This window comes from Mustela nivalis, assembly GCF_964662115.1.
Source record: "Mustela nivalis genome assembly, chromosome: 20".
NCBI classification, from domain to species: domain Eukaryota; kingdom Metazoa; phylum Chordata; class Mammalia; order Carnivora; family Mustelidae; genus Mustela; species Mustela nivalis.
Window position 1 is genome coordinate 33,396,593 of NC_139039.1, and position 18,288 is coordinate 33,414,880.

At 42.6% G+C, this 18,288-nt stretch overlaps 1 protein-coding gene across 3 annotated transcripts in view; it reads right to left on the bottom strand.

Moving 5' to 3' along the window:
* Positions 1–1,656: 1,656 nt before the first annotated feature.
* The window catches only part of NEIL3 (nei like DNA glycosylase 3), a 46,511-nt gene continuing 29,879 nt past the window's right edge, over positions 1,657–18,288 (bottom strand). For all 3 annotated transcript variants that reach the window (XM_082715824.1, XM_082715825.1, XM_082715826.1), the window contains 4 exons: positions 11,405–11,562; positions 9,529–9,949; positions 3,702–3,876; positions 1,657–2,122 (listed from right to left, as the gene is read on the bottom strand). In XM_082715824.1, coding sequence (XP_082571950.1) covers positions 1,940–2,122; positions 3,702–3,876; positions 9,529–9,949; positions 11,405–11,562 — 937 coding nt within the window. In that variant the 3' untranslated portion in view covers positions 1,657–1,939. The remainder of the gene's footprint in view (positions 2,123–3,701; positions 3,877–9,528; positions 9,950–11,404; positions 11,563–18,288) is intronic.

Sequence of the window (18,288 nt, forward strand, 5' to 3'; positions counted from 1 at the left end):
TGTTGCTGTTTTTGTCTCCGCTGACAATTAACTGGGTTGGATGCAAACTGCAAATTGTGTCAGGCAAGTTGGGTTCTTTTGTCCTTAGCTGCTCTGTGTGTAGTCTGTCCCCGCAGGTGGCTGGGGTGACTCAGGGGTCAGGCGAGGACGAGGGCAGTTTAAGCACAGAACTTGGGGCTCCTCCTCTGGGATCTCTATTCCCCCCTTTCCAGTGGCCTCTCCGGGCCCCTTTCTGGCAGACTTTGGCCAGCCCCACTTGGCACTGGCTTTGTTCTGCCCTCAGGATTAAAGCTGTAGTGCATGGCGAGTTACCACCAGCTGGTCGCGTCTCCCAAACCTTCTGCCTCTCCAGAATCTGCCAGCTGGGGTTCACTCACCAGGACGGTTGTTGAGTGTGCGCGGAACCTAGTTATCCGGTTGCCCAGAAACTAGAGTTGGGTCCAGTTAGAGCTTGCCCCACCATGGAAACAGAAACCTGCTTGAGGTTTTGAAGGGAGATGCAGTTGAAACTCCAAAGTAGGTCTGAATGAATGTCACTTTCCAAACACCCATTCTTTCTAAAAAAGATCCTGTCTGGCCTGTCCATCTGGTTCTTTGATGCTCCTCAGGAAAATTTCCCTCGTACAAATCCTGCATGTTTCTTACCAGGTAAGTATCTATATGTACCGTGCTGAAATTGATTTTGTTTCGTTTGCCTCTATTTCCTTGGCGTTACTTTCCTCATTTAAGGAAGCCTCATTAGAAATGGGCTTCCCCACCCTGGGGCACAAGAAGTCTGCAGTTTTGTTCTGAATGCACACCTGGGAACTTCACACCAGGTCAGCGGAGCTCACCCGTGGTCCGGCCCAGTCCGAGTCTGCCTTGTCGTCATTGTCCTGTTGAGATCTTTGGGTTGGGATCACTGATCTTGGAATGGTTCCAAGTCCGTCTCTTCAACGTAGAGTTCAAATGCAGATAAGACCATAGCATATGCTCTGGCCTTGCGGAGAATTTCATATGCTGGTGACTCTGAGAGCTGTGTATGGACATTGTAGCGACAGAATGGGAAAGGGGTCAAGCCATTTCTCTGCAGTCCTTTTCTTTTCTAAAACATCTTTTTAATAGACCGAACCAGCTCTGAAGTTGGCTGGGGGAGAGGGGTTTAAAAAAGAAAAAAAAAAAAAAAAAGAAGAAGATAAAATGAGGAAAAAATTAACATATTAAGCCTTTTAAATGGACTTGTTTTTAAATAATTAATTTCAGATATTAAAATTGAGATCAGAAAAACTGAAATCAACTCTTCTAGCAAAGATCTACAGACAGCTTCTTCTGTTCCTAAATGTTATTTTTATATTCTAAATCCCCACAGGTTTTTAGGAAAATGCATTTGAAGTTACCCAAGTGTTTGGCTTATCTCTAGCACCTAACAGGGAACCTGAAGTCTGTGGAATAGAATAAAAACCAGCAAGTGTTGTTTTCCTTAAAGGAGACTTCATTTCCTTAAATTTCATTTAAGAAAACAAGAAGTACTTTCATCATATGCTGTGAAGAGCAGTGATAACCCGGAATATTACTCATTACAGATAGGAGACTCAGCTCTTTCATTGGACTAATAATCTTTTTCTTAAAAAAGAAAAAAAGTCACTCCTTCCCCAAAGAAGTTACAAGAGACCAACAGCACACTAAAAATACTTTATTGTCATTACTTGCACTATATATACATGATAAACAGAATATATAGTACTTCTGATGAAACACCCACAGTCTTCATCCAGGTAAAAGAATCATCCATAGAATGGAAAGATGACACCCATTAAAAAAAAAAAATCTCTCAAATATTGCAACAACTATAAAACGAGCCACAGATATTCTACAGCCTTCTTATTAAACAAAAGGGGACTAAACGTTACATATGGTTTGAAGAAATTAAATGCCAGATATTCTACAGAAGGAGAAAATATTAGGACCCTGGAATAATTTTTACGCCTGGTCCATTTTCTGCCCACTGGAAAAAATTGCACTGTTTTGCCTTTCCAAGAGGACACACAAAAAAATTCTTCCCGTTATTAGGTCCGATCTTTAGCACGGTTCTCATGATGGAGCGTTTGCCATGGTTGCAGAATGGGAAGGACAAATCTGCCCACTGCAGGGTGAAAACAGAAAGATTGTCAAGTTTAGGAGCAGGTTAGAAATACGTACAGACTAAGCCTGGGTGCACATCATGAGTGAACCCCACGTTCCCTGCTACTATTAATCAGGCATTGTGAAATTGACACAGGTCATTAGTTCTGGCCCTTAAAAAAAGCTTATAGACTGTAAGAAGCATCTCCTACAGATTTGCTTGAATTACGCAGAAAACTGCCATGACTGAGGTTCCCTTTGTCTGAAGGTGTGCTTATAGGAGTTCCTTCCTCTTTATGGAAAATATTTGAAAACGATCAGAATCCTGCCGTCAAGCCATCATATTTCTGTTATCAGTCTGTTTCAGTTCAAACAATGAAGATCAAAGATTTGTTACACATTTGACACTAAATTTCCTTCATCTCTTAGGAAAAGAAAGAATCCAATGCAGAATTATGTGGATGAATTTAGTCGGATTCCCTTGTATTAGTCTTATAAATTTTGGCCTCAAGGGAGCTTAGGGGCCAGCTGTGATATTATTAACTTGTTACCTAATATTTTTTTCATTATATCCACAAAATCTCCTTGAAGAGGATATGTGACAGTTCAGGAGGGCAGAGTTACATCTTGTGCAGGGATTTAAACCTGGAAAATTCCTTAGTAAGGTACCATACTGAAGACAGAGATTTTCTCTCAATGAGTCCAACCCCCCAATTTTTTACTCCAGCACTGAAACAGATCAGTATTTTCTTTTTTTCAGTTACACACCAGATGCAACTGGAAAAATACCTATCTTTCAACATTAGAATCATACTCAGCACATGAGAGGCTCACACCCTGAGAAACAAAGAAGATGAGCCTGAGGAAGGAGAAGGACCCCAGATTTTAGTGTTCTCTCCCACCTTCATTTCCAGGGACACGTGCAGATCCACAAGCGGGGGAGGGGGGATGAACTGCTCTCCGCTTACATTGTTACTGTGTAAGCTTGTGTAACAGGACTTTCTAAGATCACTGTAAACCTAAGGAACCTTAACTATTTTTCCTGTGTACTTCCATCCAGCGAGCAAACCCAGGGTTTTGTAGCAGAAGTTAGGAAGAGCATGTTTGTATCTTGATTATTTGCCACTTGCATAAATCACTCAAACCCTTCTATCTTTATAAACCAAGGGCAACACATCTACACTCGTGGCTCATATGTGACATACTAGAATCATCGAATGGCTATTATTTGATTATGTTTTCTTTCTTTCTTTTGATGAAGCTCTTTGAATTTAAGTTCTTCAACATTCAGGCTTCCGACTGAAGTGTCAGTGTGCCTATTTGAAATTTAAAGGTGAAAAAGGAAATAAAATTTCAAGATGAAACTGGGAAAAAGATTGCTTTTTTTTTTTTTTTTTTTGGAGAAGCTGGGAGGAAGGGCAGAAGAATCTTAAGCCCTGATCTGGGGCTTGGTCTCCCAATTCTGAGATCATGACCTGAGCTGAAACCAAGAGTCAGACACTTAACTGACGGAGCCACCCAGGGGCCCCACTACTCATTACATTTTAATAACGGAAGTATTCAATTACACTAGCGTGAGCTTAAAAAACTCTTACGCGTACTTGGAAAAACCCACACTGCGCTTCTCTAGGTAAAGGACAAGCATAAAACTGCCTGTTCTTGTTTTCGCCGTCCTTCCGCACGACTCGGAGAACGCAGCGGCGGCCGTGTTTACTGCAGCGAGGCCGATCAGCATGCAATGCCCAAGTACCATCTGTCAGTTTAATTCCAAGTTCACTGAAATGACAGGTTACAAAGTTACTACAGTGTTAACAGCGCTAAAGGGACCGTTCCCACCACCTCCCCCCTGGCGTCAGAATTCTGTTGGAACCAAGACACGGGACCAAAAAGTGGACCACGGTCCACTGGAAGTCATTACATTTTTTAAATTTTTAAAAAATATTTTGCATATTGTTAATAATACCTTTATTACACCTTTTGAATTCTTGGTTTTCCCAGGTAATCCCAATTTACTTCCAAAGCTACCTGTGCATCCAACGCACGCAATTTGAATTTCTAAAGTACAAAAACACCTTACGTGTGCACGAAGTATAGCCACCTTACTTACGTTTCACTTGTGATACCAGTTCTTCCCTCATTCAGGATTATAGTGTGGCCCCTTTGATTTCCCCTAAAATATTCTCAAGTCCGCCGCTCCCCACACCCCCCCCCCCAATAACTAGAATGTCAGTCTCCTCTAATTATTTTCTCACCTGTAGCAAACTCTCTTCAGTGGCTCCAACAAGAGCCAACGAGGTCACCCTTTCTGTTGTCCACTTTAAAGACAATTTTCTATGTTTTTTTTTGATCAAGGCTACTATAATAGTTGCAATCGTATTTCAGCAAGGCACGGGCTGCCTGGCAGAGCAGGAATGTGTGTTCTGTAAAGCTACTAGGGCAGCTTTGTTTTCCCCCACAATTAGGATCAAGAGTATCTGCAGGTTAGTCCCACATACCGTGGACAAAGGTCAGAAGCCTGACCTCTACTGTGAGCTGGAGAAGCGGAATTTTCTCTTGGAAAAGGAGCTTCATTAAAATTTATTTTAAATTTTTAAAAAATATTTTGCATATTTTTAATAATACCTTTATAAGAACTAGTCTTTTTAATAAACCAGCTGAAGAGAAGAGCTTACATTAATTAAAACCAGAAGTCCTCCCCCTTAATATGGCTATTTTAAAACTTTTTAATGATAAAAAATTCATCCTCTCTCATTTGTTTTGGCTAAAATATCATTATTAAATAGTTTCTAGGGCAGGATAAAAATCACTCTTAAATAATTTTTAGAAAATACTTAAAAATCATAAATGTTTTCCCTTTTTCTTTCTTCCTAAACTACATTCTTCGTATGCTTGCTCCTGTAATGATGCTTCAAGGTATCATATTCAATTGAAATGTTCAAAGTGTGAGGTTTTTTTTTTTTTTTTCTTTCCAGTTTTACTGAGATATAACTGACATATGAGGTCTTTTATTTGCAGTGAAATTGTTTTAAAATCACTTATAAAGTTCGGTTCACCAACTGACTTCGGCTCTGGTCATGATCCCAGGGTCCCAGGATCAAGGCCCACATCGGGCTCCATGCTCATCGGGGAGCCTGCTTCTCCCTCTCTGCCTGCTGCTCCCCGTGCTTGTGCTCGCTCTCTTTCTCTGACAAATAAATAAAATCTAAAAAAAAAAAAAAAAAGAAATCATTTATAAAACAGATGCTTAAATACGTTGCTGAAGCTGGTCATGGAGTAGGCGTTGCTAAGGAAATCATTACAGTTAAATATTTTGCCAGCAACTTTTTCGTGGCTACCTTCTTCAGGGTGGGGGACACTAGCCAGTATTTTAGAATCAGAGGTAATACCGTCCTGAAATCGCAAAGCCTGAGGACAACAGGCCTTTCTTTTTCCACACTCCCTCCATTTTTACCAATGGCCCTTCCAAGAGAGGGGATATTAAAACTTTAACTTCCAGGGAAGCTACATCTGTAGGTGGTTGTAGCCAAGACCATGTCAAAACCAAAGGGAATCATAAACGTGCTTTTAAAAAAACTGTTAAGAGAGAATGTAAAAAGGTAAAGAACATTAACAGAAAGGAGCGAAATGATGCTTTCTTACAGAAAACATGCACACAGGCCAACACAGTTTTCTACATTATTTTGAAGGTCACTACCTTAGGTAACAATGAGTTGAACATTTTCTAACCCATTTGCTTCAACCTAGACATCTGCAGAGCTCCAAATACCCAGGAGAGGTTTCCATTTCTCTTACTAGTAGAGCTTTAAGGGGAAGGGCATGGTGGAAGGGTGGATTAAGGTGGAGGGAGAAAGGCCCCAGTGACCCCCTTGAGTTCCCCATTTTCTGGCTTTCATTCCATTTCCTCCTTGGTATAAGTTAAAGACAAAAATATCCACATGCTATCTTATCCCCAGTGCTTGGAGGGGAGACCGCTGACCAGAGCCTCAGCATTACCTGGGAGAGCCTTACCCACCCCGCTCGCGATCGCCCACAGAGTTGGAATCCGGATGTTAACAAGATTCCCGGATGATTCTTATGCACATTAACTTGTGAGGCACTGAGTTAATGTAACCGAGATATTGATGCCACCTGTGATCATATCAACTCTAAATATGCATAACTAATCTTAATTTTATGATAGAAAACATTATCCAGGATAATTAAATGTTCTGATTAATTGAGGACATCTTGGTTCCTCTTTGTTTCCATCATTACTTAAAAACCTTCTAAAATGTAGCAGATCATTTTCTTAGGTAAACTTAGCATACAAAATAGCTTAACTTGCTTTGATAACTAGAACCATCACTTTGAATATTCATAGTGGATTATAAGTGGCCTGTTTATATAATAGATCCGGGGTTGACAAATCTTTTCAGATGGCACATATTTTCGGCTGTGGGTCGTAACAGTCTCTGCTGCGACTACTGAACTCTGCTGCTGTTGCATAAAAAGCAGCCACAGAAAATATGTCAGCCAATGGGAATGGAAGGTGTTCCAATAAAACTTTATTGATCAAAACAGGCGGTGGGCCGGGTTTGGCCCTGTCATGGTAAAGTGAAAGTCATTAGAAGTGAGCAACGCTTGATGCGTAATAGGTTCTCAATAAATACTTGTTAATTAATAAATAAGTAACACTGAACAGAGATCAGAAAAGACTATTATCAAGAACGAGGACATGACCATGCACAACTCTGTAATTTTAAAGTGGGTAGTTCTCAAGGCTCGATTTATCAAGGTCTAACTTGATAGGGTGACTCATTATAATGAAAACACTGCCTAAAATGTTTTGAACTAATCAGCGTTGTTGAAGGCAGATTTTGGAGCTCAGTGGTATTTCACGAAATAAAAGAGAGGTTCAGTGACTCATCCTAGGGGTTCCCCGGCGATTCTAAAATCCTTTGGGGACTGGAACCTGCAAAGGAGACAGGAAGCGCGTCTAAGGGGTCCGTGCTTCCCGGTGTGAGAGGTGGAGCTCTGCCCACGCTGACTGGCAGGCAAGAGAAAACGTGAGCGACGCCGCCATCTTTACTTCTCCTCCAAGGGAGCCTCTGCTCAGCTCAGGAAAAACCTTAACTGAAAGCACGAAAACACGTGTTCTTTGACTAAGTACTCCAGTGTTTCGCTCTGCATTTATAGTAATTGGATCAAAGACTTAAAGCCGTTTCTAGCAGTTATTCTGAAGTGCTTAAAAACCGGTTTGACCACCCAATTTATAATCCAGTAGCTGGATAAAATTCAAGTATATCCAAAGACCAATCGGGAAATATGCCTCATCAACATAGCACGCATCATGTGGTGAGGAGCCCAGTCATTAAGAGAACAAAAGGCGAATTAATTACCATATAATTATTAAAGAAAAAAATAAACTGGCTATAAATTCTCTGAGTGGACCACCTGCTTTAATCGTATTATGTTGTGAGCTTCTGCTCTGCATCTTGTCTGCAAGATGAACACTGTAGCTGCCAGACAAGGAGAAAAATGAAATAAATGACAGTAATTTGCAATTTATTCCTTGTAAAGTAGCTGGGTGCAGAAGGGCTGCTGGGTGAATGTATTTCATCACTTGACATTTATTCTGCTAGTTGATCTTGATTGATTTTAGAGTCTCGGTCCTGGGGTTCTTCTATTCAACGCAGGCTGCGGCGTTTCTAAGTAATGCTGTGTGCTGTGATTAATCATACGACCCTCTTACTAATGGCTTATGAAGAAATCATTTAAATTTAAGGTTACATTAATGTTTTTTTAAATCCCTAATTCATTAGTTAAATTGTCTGAGATTTTCTACAAAGCACTAAGGAAATAAAAATATGCCGAGATGTTCCATCAGGGTCCAAGGAAGGCCACACCACTTTCAAATGCTTGCCTCTCCTTCTTTCTGCTGAAGCTACAGCCCAGGAAAGACTTCAGCAGTGATTTTCTTAGAGGACAGCCTCCCAACTCACACCTTCCAGACCTTAGCTCCTTCACGACCTCTGATTGGGGTTCATTAGACATTAATATGGATGAAAGTGTAGAGGGAGTGTCCTGATCCAGTCAGTTACAGGCCGGGCCTCCACAACTTAATTCAAATGTTTGTCATTCCTCAGTATCAGTGACAAAAGTTAAAGCAGTTATTACAAATGATTATGAACAAGATTTTTTGAAGAAACCAGCCAAGGATAAATCATCAAGACTAACTTTATGGTAAATCTCGAGTTGGGATAGTAGACTCGAGACAAAAGCATCTATTGACCAAATACTGCCTCAGAATTATGAAATAAGCTCCAAGGGTTCCCAGAGGCTAGTCTGGGACGGTACCCCAAGCCGGTCCCCTGTCTTTCTGCCTGAGGGAAGAATCTTTCCCTCAGCAAAGACACAGTCCATCTGGGGAGAAGCTAATAATGCAACCCTCCCCCCACAGTCATTTTAAATCCCCCACACACCAACGTTTTCCTGCCCATCTCCACGGGCCCTGAGAGACTCCCGGGAAGAAGACTGTCCACCTTCACTTCACTGTAGAAATGCAGGATGGACAGCACCTGCTTCCTGAAGGGGGGGAAAAAAACACGGCTGGGAAAAAAATTGTGGAGAAATGTTTCTCTGTGAGGGGAGCCTTACACCAGGTTGTGAGAGGAAGGAAGCCCAGATACAGGGTGTCAGCAAGGTCGTGTGGACAGGTAGTTTTAGGCGCTACCAAGAATCCTAAGAGAGGGGATGACATTGTTAACATTGCTGTATCTCTGGTGACTGCCATCGGGTGTGGGAAGGAGCTTCTCCTAGATGTGAAGTTCATCGTCTCAAAACGTATCTGGTCTCTAGTATTTACTAATCAAAATGACAGCTTTTTGAGTTCAGATACAAAAGTCGCACACGCGTTCTTTGGCCCTTATTGGCTGAAACTACCACCACCACCCCCCTCGGCTACGGAGATAAGCCACTTTCTCTAGGAGGAAAATTACTGAAAGTAACTCCGGTCCCCTCTCTTTAGAAGACACTTAGTAAACTGTCCTGAGTGAGCTTTCCTTTAGAAGAGCTATCTTTCTTTGGAAGGAAATATATTAAACAAAAATGTTAACAGTGGTGATTGATATCAGGTGGGATGATGGGGGATTTAAACAGTTTTCTTTATATGCCCAATTTGTTCCCAAATATTCTGTATTGAACTGTAGACAATTACAGTCAGGATAAAGTAACTTTTTACAAATAGATATAGAAGGTTCTGTTTTCATTCTCTTCCTTTCTTTAACATTATGAGCTAGAGACAGCAAGGGAAGTAAATTACCATAATCATCTTTCCAGGTTTGATTTACCTTCCAAAATCAACATAAATTGCTTTAGCAGGGGATGACTTCCCTGACCTCTTAAAACTTCATGCAAATACCTTCAAGATCAAGGTTAGAAGTATCATACCTGGCAGGAAATCCAGGCTTACCACTTCGGAGGTCTGGTGATGAGGAGCGGGTTGTTTTCAATTTTTTATATGCTGGACTAAATAATTCAGACTGAGGGCAGAGCGAAGGCGATACGTTTGCTTTGTCAGATGGTTGAGATCCGTGGTTCGCTCTGTCCTCGGAACGGTGCAGTGGGTCATTAAAACAAACGTGAGTCGGCGAACGGTTCTGAAATTCTCCATCTAGGGTCTGGTTTTGGCTCGTTTTTCTTTCCAAAGCACTGGACTTATTACTGAAATCGGCCAAGACAAGGGTTGTAGTTCCAAATGCTGTTTTCCTGTTAATCTTCACTTCCTTACTTGGTTTTCCAAAGCTGTTACAAGGATACCTCACTAAGTCGGTAAAGGCAATAGAATGTTCTTCGTTCTCGATTACTGAATCTGGGAGGAGAGAGAGGTAATTCTGCAGTATCCCTATAATATACAGACTACATGAAATACATATAAACCTATATATTTGTAATATATTGACTGTCTGAAACATCTTTTTACAGGACTAAAACTTATTCACCTATGACATGAATACGTAGAATGAATAACACAAAGTTACTTTGGACAATTAAGGATTAGCCATCTTGCTAGGAAATTAAGTATTACATAAAGAACAAAATTTCAACCACCCATAGAGGCTCCAAGGTGGTTTAACAAAGATTTATATTTGCTTCCTACTAGGTCTACCATTTCAAGGTCATGGAGCTATCAATTCTGTTACTATGTGGCAACATAGTAAAGCAGGGTAATTAAGAGGCAGGTCTACCATGAGGCTTTAGATCCGCAGCGAGACACCTGTCTCTGGATTACCAGGAATGTTTCCGTGAATGACACAGGAAAGGGAACGGCTTAGTAAAATTAAGCAAAGATGAATTACAAAGACTAAACATTAATTAAAAATGTTTCAGCAAAGCATCCCCGGATTTTGGAGTCGGGACTGGAATAAACCACAGTCTTTCGTATTCAGAGAAATAACAAGAAAATAGTTAATGAGATGCAAAGCGGCATTTCGGTTGAAATGAACGAGGAGCCCTAAAACTGTGGTTTTCTGAGGGCTCTCTGCTGAAAGATCCCAGAACAGGAGGTGCTGTCCCTTCCAGCAAAGCTGTGAGCACCCGGCGAGGCCCGCCTTTCTGGCCCAGAGAACAAAACGCCGTGTGACAGCAGGCACAATGTGGGGTCCGCAAGTCAAGAACGAACTTTCTCATCGCTAATTGAAGGAAGAAAGAAGGCTTTGAGAACACAATAGGAGCCACATCAATGAGCGGGTTCTTAATCATGGGCTCTCTCTGAGGTTTAACTTTCTCTGAACACATGAAATTGTGAGCTGTAAAGAGTTATTTTGAAGGATTTCAATGAAATCAGTACAATTGTCTGGGTAAAGATTTTAATAACAAGGGGGTAGGAAGGATAAAGAAGAGAAAAAATTCAGCATTTTTCTATTCCACCTGCAACGATATTCTTACAGAAATCCTCCCTTTCAGTTTACGAAGCACTTGGACTGAATAACAAACTCCAAAGTTGCTGAAATCTGCATAAAACAAAGCTTTATTGAATAATTCATTAGAAATAGTAGAGAACAGATGTGATCATCTCCGTTTTTTGAGATACAAAGGCACATACTCTTTTAGCACAAGCCTGTTTCCCCTCCCTGTTTAAAAAAAAAAAAAGTGCTCAACAGAATATTAGCGTGGTTTACGTGCAAAGGCTGGCAATTCCTTTCAATCTTTCGGAAAGAAAGCATTTGACTTAGTTATGCAGTATCAAGGTGGAACAAGATATATACCTTTGCATAATTAGCCCTCTTTGAAGCAGAAGGAACTCAGAACCAGAATCCAGGCTTACCCGGAGGCCTTGAAGTCAGGCAAGCGGCACAGGTCTTCGAAGACGGGCTATTTATTAGCGTACAGACCACACACGCCCATTGCTCCTCCCATTTCCGGGCCACGTGCTCCCCTCTGCTAGACGGCCACCTGATTGTCGTGTTTCTCGTGGGCAACTTGCTGCAAAAGGATTTTTGACGTTAATCACGAACACTGTTGCTGTTGTTCTTATCCATTCTGGGTATTTTAGAAATTCTTATAACCACTAATACCCAAGTGTGTACTGGCTCTAATTCTCTTGGAATGAAATGTTCCCTCTTGTGCCCTGCTGATTGCTATTGAAGACAGAAATAAAAAACGTTTTTACTTAAATCAGAGTTGTGGGGTTTTTGTTGTTGTTGTTGTTTTTAAACAACACTAAATGTTTAAAACATTTTAAAACATTAAACAAAAATGTTTAGTGTTGTTTTCAACAACACTAAAAATAGTTGACAAGAACTCCTAGGAAGCATTTCTCAAGTAATGTTTTAAGTAAGCGGTCTTCTTCCCCAAGCCAAACTGAGATAACTTTATACAACCAAATTCAGGAGGTGGGGAGGAGTGGGGTGGTGGGGGGAAGAAAAGACTTGGGCAGAAATTAGAACATGGAGAGTAAAATGAGACAAAATTTTAGTTATTTCATGTGCATGTCTCTCCTGAATTCCTCAACAGGGTCTACTAAGCACTAGATCAACTACCTGATCAATAATGAAGAAAACGATTGCTGGCCTCATATTACTTCCCCTTAGGTAAAACTGCTTCCTGTTAGATAGCTAATAGATTCATAAGAAAAGAGTAAAACCAACCCTGATTTTTGGACTCAAATGTAAATCACGATTCCCCATTTGGAATTTTTTTTTTTTTTAAGATTTTATTTATTTACCTGACACGAAGAGTGCACAAGCAGGGAAAGTGGGAGAGGAAGAAGCAGACTCCCCACTGAGCAGGGAGCCCAATGCGGGAACTGATTCCAGGACCCTGGGATCAGGACCTGAGCTGAAGGCAGATGCTTAACCCACTGAGCCGCCCAGGCGCCCCCCTCTGGTAATTCTTACTTGACTATTGTTACGCAAAATACCACTAAAGGCTCTGCTGAAACCCCACTCTTAAATACGTAGTTCTTTAGCATAAATCACGTGGGTAAGCAACATGGCAGACACACGGATTCCTTTCAGGATTCCAAACATCCACACGGAGAAAAGCTTTCTGGTAAAGGCTATGGGACCTCCCATCTCAGAGCATGAGCTCTTTGACTTGCAGCAGTACCCTGACCCCTGGCACAGTTTGCTCCTTACATATAATTACAGCAGTTTTTAAATTCAAGCTTCTCTGGTGAAATAACAAATAGCATAAGAAAATCTGACAATGAGACACATCTCATTATGGTTCTTTTATCTTTCCTGACTTTTAATGCTACTCAGTATTTGTTTCTTCGGAACCACCGACCTCCCATAGAATTTGTGTGCTTGGCCTAACTCCTGCCCTCCTACCAACTTACTGTGAAAGGCAACAAAATGCATTTATTCATAATTAAATATACACAGTTTAAATAATCTTCAGATTTTTTGTATGCTACCATTTTTCACCATTTCATCTTCTATCCTACAGAGTTCACTAACCGTAAGCACATGTTCACTGTTACCTGTAGAAGCTGTGGAAGCATTTCTTCCCCTTACTGTTCCACTTCTCAATGACCTACTAAGAAATTCTCTCCAATCCCCACTTGGAAGTGCAACAGGAATTTCAAAGTTAACATACATCGGTCCTGGACTGAGTAATGGTCTCCCAAAGATAATGGGTCATACTACCAGGACCCTGCAAACATTACTTTATAAAGAAAGAGGACCTTTGCAGATGTAATTAAAAATCTTGACATGGGGAGATTATCCTGGATCATCGGGTGGTCCCTTCATCCAAAGCCCAGTGTCCTTGGAAGAGAGGCAGAGGGAGGCTTGATACCCAGGCAAGAGAAGGAGATGTGACCCCAGAGGCAGACTGGAGTGAGGCAAACCACAAAGGAAGGAGCCCCAGCTACCACCGGAGGCTGCAAAAGGCAAAGATTCTCCTCTAAAGCCTCTGGAGGGAGCACAGCCCGGTCCACACCTCCGGCCCCATGAAACGGATGTTGACCTTCTGGCATCCAGAGCTGCGAGAGTAACTTTCTGCTGCTTTCAGCTACCAAGCTTGTGGTCATCTGTCATGTGCAGCCACAGGAAACTAGTGTGAATAAAATTCACGATCATCCCCACCCCATACACACACATAATACCTTGCAAGTCTGCTAGCTCATCTCATCTCAGTAAAAGGCATCCCTGCGCCCGTGAGGGATGGATGGATCAGGCACTGCGCCTGACCCACTGATCAGGCCAAAAACCTGGGAGTGACTCTTAATGCTTCTTACCCTCACGTCCCACGTTCGGTCCACCAGCGAGTCCTGGCAAACTCTGCTCCAGAGGCAAATGCACTCTGAAGCTACCAAAGCTTCCATAGCTCGCTGTGTTCTCCTCCACGGACCAGAGTGGGGAGCATGGAGAACGCAAGCAGCAACCCCAGCCACGAGTTCTGTGGCGTCCGTGCTGGGGTTCTGGTCAGGCAAGGCCCATGCACCACCAGCACCATCTCGCATCTGCTCAGTGCCCGGGACAAGGTGCCCCAGTGTCTCTACTTTCAGAAGGACCTGAAAGGTCTGCTGCATTCTTTGCTCGGGGGCCTTTATGACCCAGGCTGCAAGGCCATTTGACACATGCACCCCCCAGCAAAGGCAAGAAGTATGAGGCCAAAATGTGGAAAAAAGTGATTACACACAGGGCACCTGGATGGCTCAGTTGGTTAAGCAACTGCCTTCAGCTCAGGTCATGATCCCGGAGTCCTGGGATCGAGTCCCGCATTGGGCTCCCAGCTCCATGGGGAGTCTGCTTCTCCCTCTGACCTTCTCCCCTCTCACGCTCTCTCTCTCACTCCCTCTCTCAAATAAATAAATAAATAATCTTTTTTTTTTTTTTAAAGTGATTACACACAGTTGTGGCTTGCAAGTAATGAGTATCTTATTTGTCTCGTATCTGTGGTGTTTATAAATTATAATTTGTTGTTTCTTATTCTAAATATTCAGAGTAGGACCAAACATAGCATTCAAACTTTTAAATATTTTTTTTCATAAAAGCCCCCTAAATTGCATTTCAGCCCTTAAACTTTACTACCTCAACTTCTAAAATGATCCTAAATTCAGGCATTTTTTTTTTACCCCCACTCCCCCACCACAAATTGCCGTGATTTACTAAGGGTCCTACTGTTGAGGCACCCGGACGCCATCTCTTCACTCTGGTCACACTTAGTCACTTCTCCACATGGCGACCTCACCATCCTCATAAAACACCAGCAGTGTATGCCACCCCTCTGCTCACAACGTTCCAGCGGCTTCCCAGCCCACTCAAAGTCAGCACACCCCCTGCTACCCAGAGCGACCTTTCGATATCTTCTCTCCCATTGAAAATCTCTGAAGGCAGCTCATCACACTCCGAAGACACCCAGAACTTCTTGTCGTGGCGGGCCAGACCCTCCGCCCGCATTCATTCTGCTCCACTCAGAGCCACACCTGCCTCCGTCTCCCCATAAACAAGTCAGAGACTTCTTCATGCTTTTCCAGTCACCTGCCCCTCCACCTTGACAAGGCATCAGATCCTTTCGAGTCTCCTCAGAGACTTTATGTATCTCATACATGTGATAATCTCATACATTATCCAAGGACACAGAGCTTCTTCCTAAGATCTCCTCCCGCTGGAATAGAGAGTCCCGTGACTAGGTCACAAATACAGGTGGAATGAATCCATTTTGCCGGAAGATCATCATTTCCACGTTGTTGAAGGCAGTGGCCATCCCTCAGGCACCACCAGCTTGAACTCCCCGGATGTCACGCTGTCAAACACTCCCCACGGCTCTTCCACGGGCACGTTCTCGTCTTTCGATCAGCAAAGTCAAGGTAACCTCAAGGCTCCCCTTGGACCTTCCTGGCTTGTCTTCGCACATCTCTCCGTGAGTGCGATCACCACCAGATTCCACTCTCATCTCCCGTGATCCCAAGGCCAGTCGCGGGGAGGGGCTCTGTTCTCAAAAGTCAGGCGCTTACAAAACAGGTGGAGGAGAAGCACGTCTCCGAGGAGTGTTTGCACTTCTCAGTGGAGACCAACCACCAGCATGGGAAGCCACTGATTTCTCTTTATCTACACGGAACAGATTGTTTTTTTAAGGGCAGCAAAGTAAATGTTAATAAAACAAAGAGAAAGGTACACAAAATCAAGTAGCATTTTAAGAAGGTTGGAATAAAGACAATGACCAAGTGGCTGCGCAGCTGCTCTTTTAGGGGGAATCGACTGCGACTCCAGGTTAACCTGATCCCTCGCTCACCGAGCGTCAATACTTTCTGGGAGCCCCTCCAGAATGTGTTTCTTCGGCAGAAACTGGAAGTTTACCACCGTGAGGCTTGCGCAGGCAGCCGCTTACATTCTCCTTTATTCTTTCTCCCTGTTCTAGCCATGGAGAGCCCAGGCGAGGTCGCCTTCCCGGGCTCCAGGCGCCAGGACTCAAGTTTTGATAGTTTTCTATTAATGCTGTGAATTCCACCAATATTCATTTTGGTTACATGACCCACAGATTCCCATTTTTGTTTAAGAGAATTTGAGCGGGGCTTCTGTCATTGTCCTCAAAAAAATCCCTTTTAAATTATGTTTTTATACATGACAACGGTGTCATCAAACTCTCTTGCCAGAACAAGCCTACCCTATCCAGGTTAACCCGTGACAGATTTTGTTCAATTCATGTCTGCCGAGCGCTCTGGAATTGCTCCACCCCCTCAAGAATCTCGATGAGCTCAGCCTTGCCTTAACTGCCTTGCAAACATCAGTAACCTTTCCTTCACTAGCAAGCAGTTCTCAATAACTTTCCAAACTAGATGGCTTTCAGACGCCTTTTTTTTTTTTTTTTTAAAGATTTTATTTATTTGACACAGAGAAAGAGAGAGCACAATCTGGGGGAGCAGAAGGCAGAGAGAGAGGGAGAAGCAGGCCCCCCGCTGAGCAGGGAGCCCCACACAAGGCTCCATCCCACGACCCTGAGATCAACCGACTGAGCTACCCAGGGGCCCCACTGAATAACAAAACGCCCTCCCCTTCGTGTGGCTCTGCAAATGCACATTCCTGCCTTTTGTTTTCGATGAAACTCTATTTCCTTCCACAGGGATCTCAAAGGTCACCTTCTCCAGAAAGACTTCCTTGTTCTTCCCACATAGATTTAAGTGTTTCCTCCTATTGTCTTCCACTACCATTAGTAGAACCTTGCCCTCTGCAGAACTTCCATTCCAAGTCCAGTGGGGTTTTAAAGAACTATTTACTCACTGACTCCCCACCTTAGACTTTGAGCATTCTGAGAGGCTGCACTGTATTTTGTCTTTGGAGTTCCAGTACCTGACGTAGAGCAGACACTGATAAAGAAAAAAAGTAATAACAAATGATTTTTAAAACAAATTTGTAAAATAAGGACTAGTATGGAAAAAGAAATGATAGCACAGTTTCCCCTCAAGGAAAAAATATTCACCTGGATGAATTATGCTAGCAGGTATATAAATTAGAGCCAACAACAGATGGCACAGGCATTCAAAGTGTGGTGTGATCAATAAAGACTACAATTTGGGGAGGACTTCATGAAGGAGTGAAGTAAACTGTACAAATGAAGGAACACGGGGATTTAGATCAATACTGCGGGGCTTCTCGTATTGCTTCCACTTAATTCGAAATGACTTTAACTTAAAATGAGAAAATGTAGTCAACATAAAAAAACTTTTCAAAAACTCCTGGAGAAAATGAACAGAATATACTTCATGATAGAAATCTCTAAGAATAAGGCAAATACTACTGGTTTTCAAATGTTTCATTACGTACACATTTTTAGTTGCTTTTCCAAATGATGTCTGAAGCTGAATGCCGAGACATGAATCACAAGTAGCTGAGGAGGAAGAGGGATGGCAGCGCTCGGAATATTCTCAGTAGAGCAAGTCCTCCCCTAATTCATAGGTGCCCCATGTCTCTTGCAAGGAACTCCTGAGCTTGTACAACCTAACTTCAAAAAACCTTTGGAATGGACAATTATTTATATGGTAAATAACACATTTCTTTAACAATTTGGAAGAATACTTTTTTTTTGTTTTTTGGGTTTTTTTAAAAGATTTATTTACTTGAGGGAGAGAGGGGAGAGAGCGAGAGAGAACAAGAGTGGGGACAAGGGGGGAGGGGCAAAGGGAGAAGCAGATCCCCCACTGAGCAGGCAGCCCAAGGTGGGGCTTGATCCCAGAGCCTGGGATCATGGCCCGAGCAGAAAGCAAACACTTAACCGACTGAGCCATCCAGGCGCCCCAAGAATACCTTTCTTAAAGACTCAAAAGTTATCAATTCAAAGAAAACAAATATAGAACATTAACCATCTGTTCAGTAAACATGAATCCAGCGTCCTCTATCTGCCAGACACTGTGTCAAAGACTTTTGGTCAGAGAAATGACACCCGTAATAAATAAGAAACCACAGATCTGCACAATAAATATATTTATAGTGAAATACATCACAGATATCTATGATAGTACAGTGGGGTGAGGAAGAAGCTGTGAGAGATTCTGAGAAAAGGAGCTGAGAACAAGAGAAGGAGAGATGGAAAGGAAGTCGCAAAGGGAGGGAGGCAGGAAGAAAGCCACAGACACACTTGAAGGTGCAGGTGGGGCCCTCCCCGCACACCTCCTCCGGCCCATCACAGAGCTTGCCATGGGCAAGATGGCGCCTCCCGGCCCAGGATCCATAGCGGCAAGATGGCGCCTCCCCGGGATCCATA